The 13,271-nt window shown below is 34.1% G+C and overlaps 1 protein-coding gene across 1 annotated transcript in view; it reads left to right on the top strand.

Moving 5' to 3' along the window:
• LOC149785112 (BLOC-2 complex member HPS3-like) overlaps positions 1 to 13,271 on the top strand; it is a 126,200-nt gene that overhangs the window by 18,166 nt on the left and 94,763 nt on the right. The window contains exons 4-8 of the mRNA XM_089978881.1: positions 3,978 to 4,091; positions 6,841 to 7,019; positions 10,321 to 10,437; positions 10,945 to 11,063; positions 12,701 to 12,764. Of these exons, the coding sequence (XP_089835007.1) occupies positions 3,978 to 4,091; positions 6,841 to 7,019; positions 10,321 to 10,437; positions 10,945 to 11,063; positions 12,701 to 12,764 (593 nt within the window). The remainder of the gene's footprint in view (positions 1 to 3,977; positions 4,092 to 6,840; positions 7,020 to 10,320; positions 10,438 to 10,944; positions 11,064 to 12,700; positions 12,765 to 13,271) is intronic.

Here is a 13,271-nt window from a genome sequence, read left to right as displayed (position 1 = left end):
GAAAACTTGCCAAATTTGCTGATTTGACTTATACTCTGCATTGACTTATAGGCCAGCAAAATTCATACAGTACCATTCACTATGCCCTACTATTGCCAACATAAAGGACTCTTAAACACAGGGTGGTCATTTAATGTACCATTCACCATGCCCTACTAGTGCCAGCATGAAGGACTATTAGACACAGGGTGGGCATTTAATGTACCATTAACTATGCCCTACTAGTGCCAATATAAAGGACTATTAAACACAGGGTGGGCATTCAGTGTACCATTCACCATGACTTACTAGTGCTAATATAAAAGACTATTTGTCACAGGGTGGGCAACTGATATACCATTCACCATACCCTACTATTGCCAGTAATATAAGGGACTGTTAAACACAGGTTGGGGATTCAGTGTATACCATTCACCATGCCCTACTAGTGCCAATATAATCGACTATTAAATACAGGGTGGGCATTCAGTGTACCATTCACCATGACCTACTAGTGCCAATATAAAGGACTATTTGACACAGGGTGGGCAACTGATATACCATTCACAATACCCTACTATTGCCAATATAAAGGACAATTAAAAACAGGGTGGGCATTTAAAATACCATTCACCATTCCCTACCAGAGCCAACATAAAGGACTATTAGGCACAGGGTGGGCACTTAATGTACCATTCACATGCCCTACTGGAGCCAACATAAAGGACTATTAGACACAGGGTGGGCATTTAATGTACCATTCACCATCCCCTGCTTGTGCCAGTATAAAGGACTTTTAAACACAGGGTGAGCATTTAATGTACCTACTACCTGTTAACATAAAGAACTATTAAACACAGGGTGGGCATTTAAATAGTGACAGCTCTTTACCAAAAGTTAAAGTGCAGAAAAACCTCCAACATATCACATAAATTTAAACATTTAAGTCAAAGGAGTCATTGAACAGCTATTCTATATAAGTACATCTAAGTCCCATAAGACCTGACATCATACAAATGAGTCCTGAATGCATATGCAGATGAACTTTCTAATGGTCTTCATGACATCTTTCAACTCTTACTGGACACTGGCTCACTACCACATGACTGGAGAAATGCCCACATCACCAATGTCTTCAAGAAGGGTGATAGACACTTCACAGAAAATTACTGTCTGGTATCTGTAGCATATGTGTCATGTAAAATTCTTGAACACATCATTTGTAACCATATGATGAGACACTTTGACACACACACAGAATCTTTACTAAACTAAATCATAGCTTTCAGTCTTTTTATCTACTGAATAACAGCTACTATTCACGTTTACATGGTCTCCTATGAGATTTTGAGAGTAGGAAGACAGCATATATATCTTTTGTCTGATCAACATTCAAATATGGCTTATCATTGATGGACCCCTACCACGCTAAAGATATACAATCCATCATAATGATTCAGCACCAAGCAGTGCATTTTCTTCAGAAGGATTACAAGTATAGATATCATGATGAAGGTTGTATATCCAGGATGCTACAAGTTCTAGATCTCCCTAGCCTTTAATAACAGCATGAGTTCAATAGACTCACCTACCTATTCAAGATAGGGATTGGTAAGTTACCTGCAATAGACACCACTGATTACTATGTCACACTTGAACCAAAAAGATGCATAAAATCAAATTTCTACAAAGGCTTTGAAATTAAAATGTTTGTAGACAGTCAGGTTACTAACAATTCTACATGTTTTGTTGTTAAAAGTTCAAGTATGGAACAATTTAGAAGCTCTTTCTTCATAAAACTTGTGTGCTGGGACAGCTTTGCAGAGAGAGTTGTGAACACCATGTCAGTGGAGCTTTTCAAGTTAACACTTGTCAAGAGCTGCTAAGATGTGAACTCCTCAATGTAGTTAAACACCAGTATTGGTTTTTGCCATATATATATATATATATATATATATATATATATATATATATATATATATATATATATATATATATATATATATATATACTAATACAGATACAGGTCATAAAAGGGGCAGCATGATCATGCATATATTATAATGGTGGCAGCATTATCATGCATATATTATACTGGTGGCAGCATTATCATGCATATATTATATTGGTGGCAGCATTATCATGCATATTTTATACTGGTGGCAGCATGATCTTGCATATATTATACTGGTGGCAGCATTATCATGCATATATTATATTGGTGGCAGCATTATCATGCATATATTATACTGGTGGCAGCATGATCTTGCATATATTATAATGGTGGCAGCATTATCATGCATATATTATACTGGTGGCAGCATTATCATGCATATATTATATTGATGGCAGCATTATCATGCATATTTTATACTGGTGGCAGCATGATCTTGCATATATTATACTGGTGGCAGCATTATTATGCATATATTATATTGGTGGCAGCATTATCATGCATATATTATACTGGTGGCAGCATGATCTTGCATATATTATATTGGTGGCAGCATTATCATGCATCTATTATACTGGTGGCAGCATGATCATGCATATATTATACTGGTGGCAGCATTATCATGCATATATTATGCTGGTGGTAGCATGATCATGCATATATTATACTGGTGGCAACATTATCATGCATATATTATACTGGTGGCAGCATGATCATGCATATATTATACTGGTGGCAGCATGATCATGCATATATTATTGTGGTGGCAGCGTTATCATGCATATATTATACTGGTGGCAGCATGATCATGCATATATTATACTGGTAGCAGCATGATCATGCATATATTATACTGGTGGCAGCATGATCATGCATATATTATTGTGGTGGCAGCATGATCATGCATATATTATACTGGTGGCAGCATGATCATGCATACATTATACTGGTAGCAGCATGATCATGCATATATTATACTGGTGACAGCATTATCATGCATATATTATACTGGTGGCAGCATTATCATGCATATATTAGACTGGTAGCAGCATTATCATGCATATATTATACTGGTGGCAGCATGATCATGTATATATTATACTGGTGACAGCATGATCATGTATATATTATACTGGTGACAACATTATTATGCATATATTATACTGGTGGCTGCATGATCATGTATATATTATACTGGTGACAGCATTATCATGCATATATTATACTGGTAGCAGCATGATCATGTATATATTATACCAGTGACAGCATGATCATGCATATATTATATTGGTGGCAGCATTATCATGCATATATTATACAAGTGGCAGCATGATAATGTATATATTATACTGGTGACAGCATTATCATGCATATATTATACTGGTGGCAGCATGATCATGAATATATTATACTGGTGGCAGCATTGTCATGCATATATTATACTGGTGGCAGCGGGGGCCCTGAGTGACCAAGTGGTCTAAAGTACTCTCCATTACGGATCACTGCCATCTCACCTCAGTCTGCGTGGGTTCCAGTCTCGGATTCAGCCAATGTGGGTATGTGAGAAAGTTTGCCAGTAACTTCTCGTGGGTCTGTGGTTCTTTCCGGCATTTTCCCGGGTTCTTCCTCCACTATTAATACTGGCTGCCATGTATAGCCTATCTTGTGCTAAAAAATGGCATTAAACCCTACAACAACAACAATACTGGTGGCAGCATGATCATGCATATATTATACTGGTGGCAGCATTATCATGCATATACTGTATTATACTGGTGGTAGCATGATCAAGTATATATTATACTGGTGGCAGCATGATCAACATAGACCCTAATCTGCCACCCCATAATGCACTAACAGCTAAGAGTCTGTGCTTGTTCTACTAATTGCTTATGAAAAGCTGCAGAGATCCAGATCTAATAACATGTTATGCGATGACTAATCTTGGTCTGCAGTTTGCAGTATGATGACTTTTTAGCAAGCATGCAAAGTACTATTACTCCTTTTGCTACAGCTTTACTAATCAAAGGTACTTTTCTTTCAGGAGGTGGTCATAGGAGTGTCGGTGTTATAACACTTCAGGAGATACTTTTAGAGAGAACAAACATATCACAGGAACTTTACACCTTTGTGCAGCTGATTCCAAGCTATCTCACTAGTAAGTAGCCGTATGAAGAAGTAATGGTCATCACTTTTTTATCTTTGTTTTTTGTGTCCCTTAAGTTTTGATACATGGTGAATGAAAAAAAAAGACACTATTTGAAATTTGTAATATTTTGTACAGCTTTGTTCCTAATGTTTTTGAGGTAAAATTCAGTAATGTTTTCAAAATGATACATGGTTAACAAAAATATACAGCAATCTCATAATTAGTCACTCAGGCTTGTCTGTAGAGGATTAAATTTTACAAATGGTGAGGTTCAAGTGACAAGAGATTGAGTATAACAGCATGAAGAAAGGTGGATATTGATGGGTTTTTTTTGTAAATCTTGGAATATATCAAGCCTATTGACTTGTGATTTTCATACAGTTTGGGAATATACTGAAAATTAACATTATCGTTTTTATTCATAACTCTTTGTACACATGAAAATAAGAAAGTGAAAAGTATATAAATTTGTTTTAAAAAGGAAATTATAATATAAAAATATCATCATTCAATGTGGATTGGTCAATAATACTTCACTTATCTAGTGTTATAATTTCTGTGTGGTTATTTATAAATCATGCCCATGCAGGAATATACAGTAATATTTTCTTAGGTATTGATAATTGTGTCTTCATTTTTACTGATTTGGTGATAATCAGTTTTGGCATGGTTTCCTCCTTATGAGTCAAACTGGACACTGGTAGGACCATTGGGCATTTTATAGAGATGGCTGGTACATAGGATTCGGTTGGTATTATAATGACCATATTAGGACTAAACTAATCAACCATTGTATAGATCAGGCCAGTTTGCAGAGAGGCCACTTAAGGGAATCTTCATTTTATAGGTTGGTGTATCCCTAGAGATCACATTTGTCAGATAGTGATTGCATATATAAACCAAACCAGCAACATACATTGTAAAAATAGTGTGAACCAGCCTCTGCTTCCATGGATTCCTATCTGTCTCTTCTTGTTTTATTGATTACAGTCCTACCCACTTATATCGACATCATTTATGTCGGCAAGCCGCCTATTTCGACAAAAAAGCAAAGTCCCGGTCCCTTGGTCTACTATTACTACCAAAATTGTTATGCATATGTTGATGTCGAAATGAAAAAATAAACATACATGTTGACAGAAGCCATTGGTCCCAACTTGAACAAATCCTTTGTTTTCTAATTATTTATGTCGGCAAGCTGCCAGTTCTGACCCATACTTTGTTCAACAATTAGTTGATCTTGCTGACAGGCTTCAGTTTTCCCGCATAATCATTTATGTTGGCAAGCGGCCAGTTCCAACCTGTACTTTATTCAACAAGTAGTTGATCTTGCCGCCATGCTTTAATGTCACAGTCGGAGAAAAAAAAACAGGTTTTTGTTTGGTCCTATAAAGTTGGCCTCTTGCGGCAACTTAAATAAAAGCAAAGAAATCTGATCGATTCTTGCATTTTCCAAAGTGATCGGTGATTAAAACAAGTTTATTGGTGCTGTGATAATTTCTTTTTTAACTTTATTTTGCATGTGTCAGTGAATACAATATTATGCCTTTATTAATCATATCAGCATCACATCTCTTGTTCATTTTTATGTACTTTTCATGATAACTTCTGTAACTAAATACATGTTCTGTTTAAACCAACTTGTTGACATGTTTTCATTTCCCTCTGAATAGCCCCATCCCCTTGGTAGCCTCAATTAGATGGGAACAGACTGACCAAAATCTAGGACAATTTAAGTACATGTACTTGAAGCATGTAAATAACAACTATGCAACCATGTGCTGACACCGACTTTGAATATCGACTTTGAATATCGTAGTGAATGTTTTTCATATCAGGATGTGACTGATGCAATATTTTATTGTGGATTTTATTACACAAAGGTAACCAAAATGTAATTTGCCAATATTCAAGTGTGTTTCACACTGGTTTTGTCTTCATGTACTCAAAATTTCTATTGTTTTCTCAAAGTGTAAGTGCTACTCACTGACGACAAGTCACCCCTTACTGACGAATTTAATTTTTTTTCACCTGCCACCCCCACCCCCAACACTTATCTCGACATCCACCTATGTCAACAATATTTCCTCGGGCCCAAGGATGTCGACATAAATGGGTAGGACTGTATTTACAAAAATAAATTCATCTATTTATAAAAAGGACTTACATTATCAATTGTTGTCCTTTGTTCTAGCCATTTCCTCCTTACAAGCACTAAAAACTAGCATCATTCAACCTTATTTATTATTTCATTGTATATCATCTTTATATATATTTACAGCAAACGTCTGGTAGATTCTGTTTACTTATGTTTTTGTCACTTGTTCTGGTTTCATTTGTGAAATCGTTTTCTTTTTTGTGGCTTTGTGCCCTTGAAAAAGAATTCATTAGATTTTGAAATCACTTGGGCTGGTTTCACACCACAGTTGTTTGTCAATGTCTGTCTTATCTATTCTCTGAACAACATCATCTTTGCTTGATCCAATACTTTTGGAAAGACTCTTTATTATTGTGTGATCTGTAACATGAGTGTATGTATGTGTGTGTGCGTGCATGTGTATGTAGCATATATATATATATATATATGCATGTATGTATATGTGTATATATATATATATATATATATATATATATATATATATATATATATATATATATATATATATATATATATATATATATGTGTGTGTGTATATATATATATATATATATATATATATATCTATAACCTAAATTGAGTAGTTTTTTATTTTTACAGGTAAAATAGAATCTTTGCCAAATCACCTGTCTCATTCCTTACCTGTATACTCTTCAAGATACTCAACTCTTGCTGATGTCAGTTGTTTTTTAAGTGGGTCAAGGTCAGGTCATATGTATTCACTGACCCAAGGCATCAAACTTGTGTCCACATACAAGTACACAGGTGATGCAATGAAAGTAAGTAATGGAGTATTTCTTGTTGGCATCAGGAAAACAATAAAATGATCATTTATTTGTATTTATTTCTGAGCAATATGAAGCTTCATTTGCATATCATTTCATAAGATTCTTATATGTAAGCATACTTTTCATGTCCCCTGATATTTATGTGGTACAAAGTTTGCTGTATATTTTTAATACAAATCCCTGATCATTGTTTATTATAAAGTTTGCTGTATATTTAAAACATTAATATTATGATAAAGTATATTCTCATTAATAACTGTACTGTAAATCAGATGGTGCAAACAAAGTAAGCATTGAAAGAGATTTCCATATTGACACCAGGGAAGATTTAATATGGAGAGTTTTATGAGTACATTTATTCCTTATGAATACAGCATGGTTTGAAGAAGTCAGTATTTTCTCCTTGTTTGGAATTGAGAATCGTGAAATAATGTGTATCCATATTTTTCATTTATATTCTACACAGATATCTCGACAATATGGACATTGTTCTGGTAGGCATGATATTTTTCCATGCTATATATCATAGGGGCTGATGTACTAGTACATCTTATGAAGAATTTTGAACCTCAATATGTTTTTTCTTTTTTCAAGTACCTTTCGTAATAATATTAATACTTTTTTTATTGTTTCCTTTACTCGATTGAAATTAAAATAACCATCAAAAACCTATAAAAATATGTAGAATAGTCTAAATATTTTGCAAAAAACAAAAGGTACACCACTCCCTCGATAACTCGCGCCCGGATAACTCGCGATCCCGCTTATAACGCGGTGTCCGTCTTGGCTCCCGATTTTTTCCAGAGAAAATATATTTAAAATATCTTTAAAATATGCTAAACATGAAAAAATTACGATAAGAATTGATAAATTAAACCTTGATACATTGCTCGTTTTATCATCGAAAATGGTGATTAATGCCCGTAAAAATATAATCCATATTTTGAAATTTGCAAGTTCTAAATAAGAATTAATTTCAGAGATCTCGAAAACGCTTAATTACGCGTATTTGGACGCCAATTTTTGATCTGGGACGCAGAAAATCACTGAGGCGGGAGTCCTCCGTACGCATGTAATAGGTGCGCGGGTACATTCAAAGATTTGCCGGTCCTGTTTCAGCCACCTGCTTTGTGGGAAAATGTGTTGATCACTTAACTGTGCTGATATTGACAGAATTCAGTGACTGAAAGTCTCTTTGATGTACATACATGTTGCCATTTTATAAGAGTACATTTAAAAAAAAAAGAACATGATGCAACAGCTAGGCGGCTAGTTCAAAGGCTTTGACTCGTGGCCGAGTGAGAAAATGTACTGATATTTAGTGATTGAATTCAGAGGCAGAAAGACCCAGTTTTAAAATCCTATCGAGACCTCTGTTTAAAGATATCATATATTATGTAAGTTTTTTATGATAAATAGTTGTCAGTATACTGTAAATAAACAGTCTGGTGAAATAGCGATCAATGAAAACTTCTGGTAAATGCTAACAGGTGGCAACAGAGAATGAAATAAACACCAGTTAAACGTCTTCCTGTGTGAAAGTCACGTTCTAATCCTTTAATTCCGTTTCAGTGTAAATATTATAATCACAATATATTCTGTTCATTGAAAACATGAAAAGAGTCAATCGACCATCACATCGAAACCCGTGAGTACTTCTGTGAGAACCTAATTACATGCCGGCTTTGTTTTGATCAACAACTTGGGGAAGTGTTTGTTGCATTAAAAAAAAAAATGATTACAAGAGACCTGGGGTGCTGGATTAAGGGTCTTGGAGCCGCCTTTGACGTAAAGCAAAACAGTAACAGAGACATCGACGATGATAGTGACTTCGAAGGTTTCAGTGAAACTGATGTCATTAATGCCGAGGCTGTTTGGGAGAAATTCATTCAGACTCATGGTCCTGAGATGGGCGTTTCTCTTGATGATATGGAGGAGTGGATTTGTGCTGACAATGATTGCCCCACAGCCGAATACATGTCAGATGAAACAATAATTAATTCTATAACGAACAAATTTGCAGCAGAAGATGATTCTAACTGGAGTAACACAAGTGTTGAAAGTGATGCAGACGCAGATGTTGCACCCCCACCCCCCTGCACAGGAAGCAATCAAATATTTTGATATTGCCATAAGGTGGCTGGAGACCCAAAATGTTGACTACGTAAAGCTCATGCAGTTGAGAAATCTGAGGGATTTTGCTCGGCGGCAGAGAAACCAAGGAGTAACACACACAAAAAAATTAACGATTTTTTCAAAAAGTGAATTGATATTTGTCAAGCGTGGCACAAACGGCAAGTATTAACTTGTTCTAATTTACTTTGTTTTAAATTTGTAGACCAATTAAATATCTTAGTACTGATTAACCCTTGTTTTTTTGTTTTCCATTTTACTTCTATCGCATTCAAATATATCTATCTATCGTTCGATCGACACTGTTTTTCAAAAATAGTCGATCTTTTGTATATAAAAAAAACGTCTAATTTGGATCAAACAGTAAATCTAGAATGTATCCAATTCAACATAAAAATTAGTGACGTAGTACACAATGTGTGAATTGGTACACATTAAGCGAACGGAAACCATGTGGAATAATGTTTTCGATGATCGCCTCAATATACTGTAATTTATCCTGAAATTAATGTTGCCCTATGAGGAAATAATAAAGTACACCATTATGAAGAGATATTTATTCACAGTTAATTTCAGCATGATTATAAAATGAGTATTCAACAGTATAATCTGCCTACCCTCCCCCCCCCATTTTTCCTTTATGTCGTCAATCACTTTATTGGTTTTGGGCTTATTTTATAGGTCCCTCGATAACTCACGCCTCACTTATAGTGCGGTTGATGTTTCTGGACCCCAATGTGCGCGAGTTATCAAGGGAGTGGTGTACTATGTACAAATACATATTCTATAAATGTTTGTGTTGCAAGTTAATGGCTATATGAAGAAATCTTATTCTTTGATTTTAACAAAGGTAGGTTCCTAAAATTTATGGAGTCTGCATTGAATAATAACTGCTCAAAATACTTTGCTGCAAAAACTTAAAAGCTACTTAATATATTAATTTCTATTAAATACTTTTACTTGTTTAAATGTATTCATTTCAAAATTTCTCTCTGCTACAGACATGTTGAGTGAGATTTAGAAATATACTACACAATAGATTTGATAGCAGTGTCACTCATTTCTAAATAACATTTGATTTTTTTAATTTTTCAGATAGATTTTATAGTGTTGTCACTCGTTTCTAAATAGAATTTGACTTTGTTTTTTTTTTTTTCAGATGATTACAGATGGCAACCTTCTTTATGTCGTCACTACTTCAGGGCTACAAGTTTACACGGCAAGATCTAGTATAGCTGCAATTCATAACTCACAGTCATTTGACAACATCACCAAAGTATGGAAAGCTTTGTGATAATTTTTCTTCCTGTTTAATAATATAATAACATAACAAGTAGTTCAACTACATTATATATATATATTCAGTATATCTCATGGTATAAAGTTTTTTCAGTTTACTGATTTCTAATATTGTAAAACATACACTTGCATGAATAATAATTTGTGTATTCACCTTTTGATGAGTTGACCAAGACAATTTGATCATAAAATATTGCATATAATAGTAATATTTTTGAACATTGCCACAAATACAGAGGATAAATGTTTATTTGTACATTCTGTAAAATTGTCATTTTTTCTGTATTTGATTTGATGTTTTTATGGCACAGCAACACAGGTAGGTTATCTAGTGCCAAGGCAGTTGGAGTAAATTGCTTTGATTCTAACCTGCAGCCTTTCTGCCACAAGTACAGAATGCTAACCACAGAGCCACCATGACTCCCTTCATATTGTGTTCCAGCTATGATATATTGTATGTAAAATGGTATAATTTTCTCTGCAGACTATTCCACCGGCTACATTGGAGGTTTGTCTTTGTGGGAATCTCCCCTTTCCAGGAGCAAAGGCAGTCACTCTACTTAACCAACATCTCATCCTTTTCTCTAAGGATATTATAGACAAGTAAGTTAATTAACAAACATCTCATCCTTTTCTCTAAGGATATTATAGACAAGTAAGTTAATTAACAAACATCACATCTTTTTCTCTAAGGATATTATAGACAAGTAAGTTAATTAACAAACATCTCATCCTTTTCTCTAAGGATATTATAGACAAGTAAGTTAATTAACAAACGTCACATCTTTTTCTCTAAGGATATTATAGACAAGTAAGTTAATTAACAAACATCTCATACTTTTCTCTAAGGATATTATAGACAAGTAAGTTAATTAACAAACATCTCATACTTTTCTCTAAGGATATTATAGTCAAGTAAGTTTTTTAACCGGTATCTCATCCTTTTCTTTAAGGTTAATATAGGCAAGTAAGTTGTTTAACCAATATCTCATTCCTTTCTTTAAGGTTAATATAGACAAGTAAGTTGTTTAACCAAAATGTCATCCTTTTCTTTAAGGTTAATATAGACAAGTAAGTTGTTTAACCAATATCTCATCTTTTCTATAAGGATAATATAGATGAATAAGTAATTGAGCCAACATCCCATCCATTTCCTCAAGGGTAATATAGACAAGTAAGTTTTATTAGCCAACATCTCTTCCTCTTCTCTAGCTGCTCTGGTGGCCTTGGGGTTAGAGTGTTCGCCTTGAATATGGTAGGTCGTGGGTACCAAAGACTTTTAAAATGGTACTAACAGCTCCCTTGCTTGGCACTCGTCATTAAGACATTAGTGTTAGGACTGGTCGGCTTGGTGGCAGGATAATGTGACTGAGTGGGACATGATGCTATATGTCTGTGGCATGATGCCCTAGTGCTAGATATCACTATAAACTGTCACACTGCAGACATCATAGCGATATGACTGAATGTTTTTAAAAGCTATGTTAAAAATACACACACACATCCTCTTCACTAAAGATAATATAGACAAGTAAGTTATTTAACCAACATTGCCTCTTATTCTCCAAGGATATTAAAGATGAGTAAGTTATTTAACCAACATCTCATCCTTTTCTCTAAATAAAATATAAGCAAGTAAGCTACTTAATCAATGTCTCATCTTTTTGTCCAAGATTAATATAAAGTAAGTTATAGAGTACTTCTTGACTGATATCAAAATCAGAATTCCTCAGAACACACTGGTAAACTGATTATCCATTAACATCAACACACATTGTGTTGTAATGTCACATTTTCCAAATGGTGTGTTGTGTCTTAACCTAATACTTAACACCATCATCTAACAATATCCTTGATAAGTTCGGTTTTTTAGTCCTTTGATAAATAAAATCTCAAACTCATGTTTATGAGGTAAGAAATTTATTAATTTTATTCAGATATATGTGTGTGTGTATGCATTTATTTCTGTCAAAACTAATATCTAACAAGTATATATAACGATACAATACTGAGCTTGAAGTTGTTTTTCCATCCATATTGTCATACATTTAATAGACCAATTAAAATACAGTGGTTTAGTTTTAGGCATAAGGTCTGTAGTGGAATCATGTTATATTTGGAGTCACTTTGTAATAGAGGGCATTAGAATGAGGGATAGCTGTCATTTATAGTTTCTAATTATAGCTTGTAGTAAATTTCCCATTTTTACAATTTTCCCGTTTTGTTTAAATCTTTTACAGGGCTTCTGTTTGGAATGTTTATGCCCTTGAAAAATGCAGCACCGTAGATCTTTACAAAGATATGGTATGTTACAAATTCTCTCAACAGCAAGGAAAAGTATTTGTTTATTGAATTTACAGACAAACTTTATTTTAACATTCACATAAAATCCTCATTTGCTTACAATGGTCAAATTAATTTCATTAGGTCCCATCACAGTTTGCCAAATAATTAACTTGTATGTGTAGTCAGTGGACAGTTTGTGATTAATCTGTAACATTAGCTTATATTCATGCAATATTTTTTACTTAATGTTTGAGTGTGCAGAATTAGTTTTAATTATTTTACAGAGAATTCATTTTTTCCAAACCATGAAATTAAATGAATTTGCAGTGACTGAAATAATCAATAAAACAAACTTATTCAGGATCTTAAATTCAATAGAGTGTTGATTATCCAGATTCATTTTAACCAGATGCTTTTGCTCATACCACGCCTTCCATATCCCCCCATAAACATGCTAAATCTCCATTTATTAAGACTGTTTATCAAGATGACTGACTTCTGTCTCATGATGGGTTTGGATAAATG

This window comes from Sinohyriopsis cumingii, chromosome 13 (genome assembly GCF_028554795.1).
Source record: "Sinohyriopsis cumingii isolate HCF-2022 chromosome 13, ASM2855479v2, whole genome shotgun sequence".
Classification (NCBI taxonomy): domain Eukaryota; kingdom Metazoa; phylum Mollusca; class Bivalvia; order Unionida; family Unionidae; genus Sinohyriopsis; species Sinohyriopsis cumingii.
This window is presented reverse-complemented; position numbering and strand designations above follow the sequence as displayed.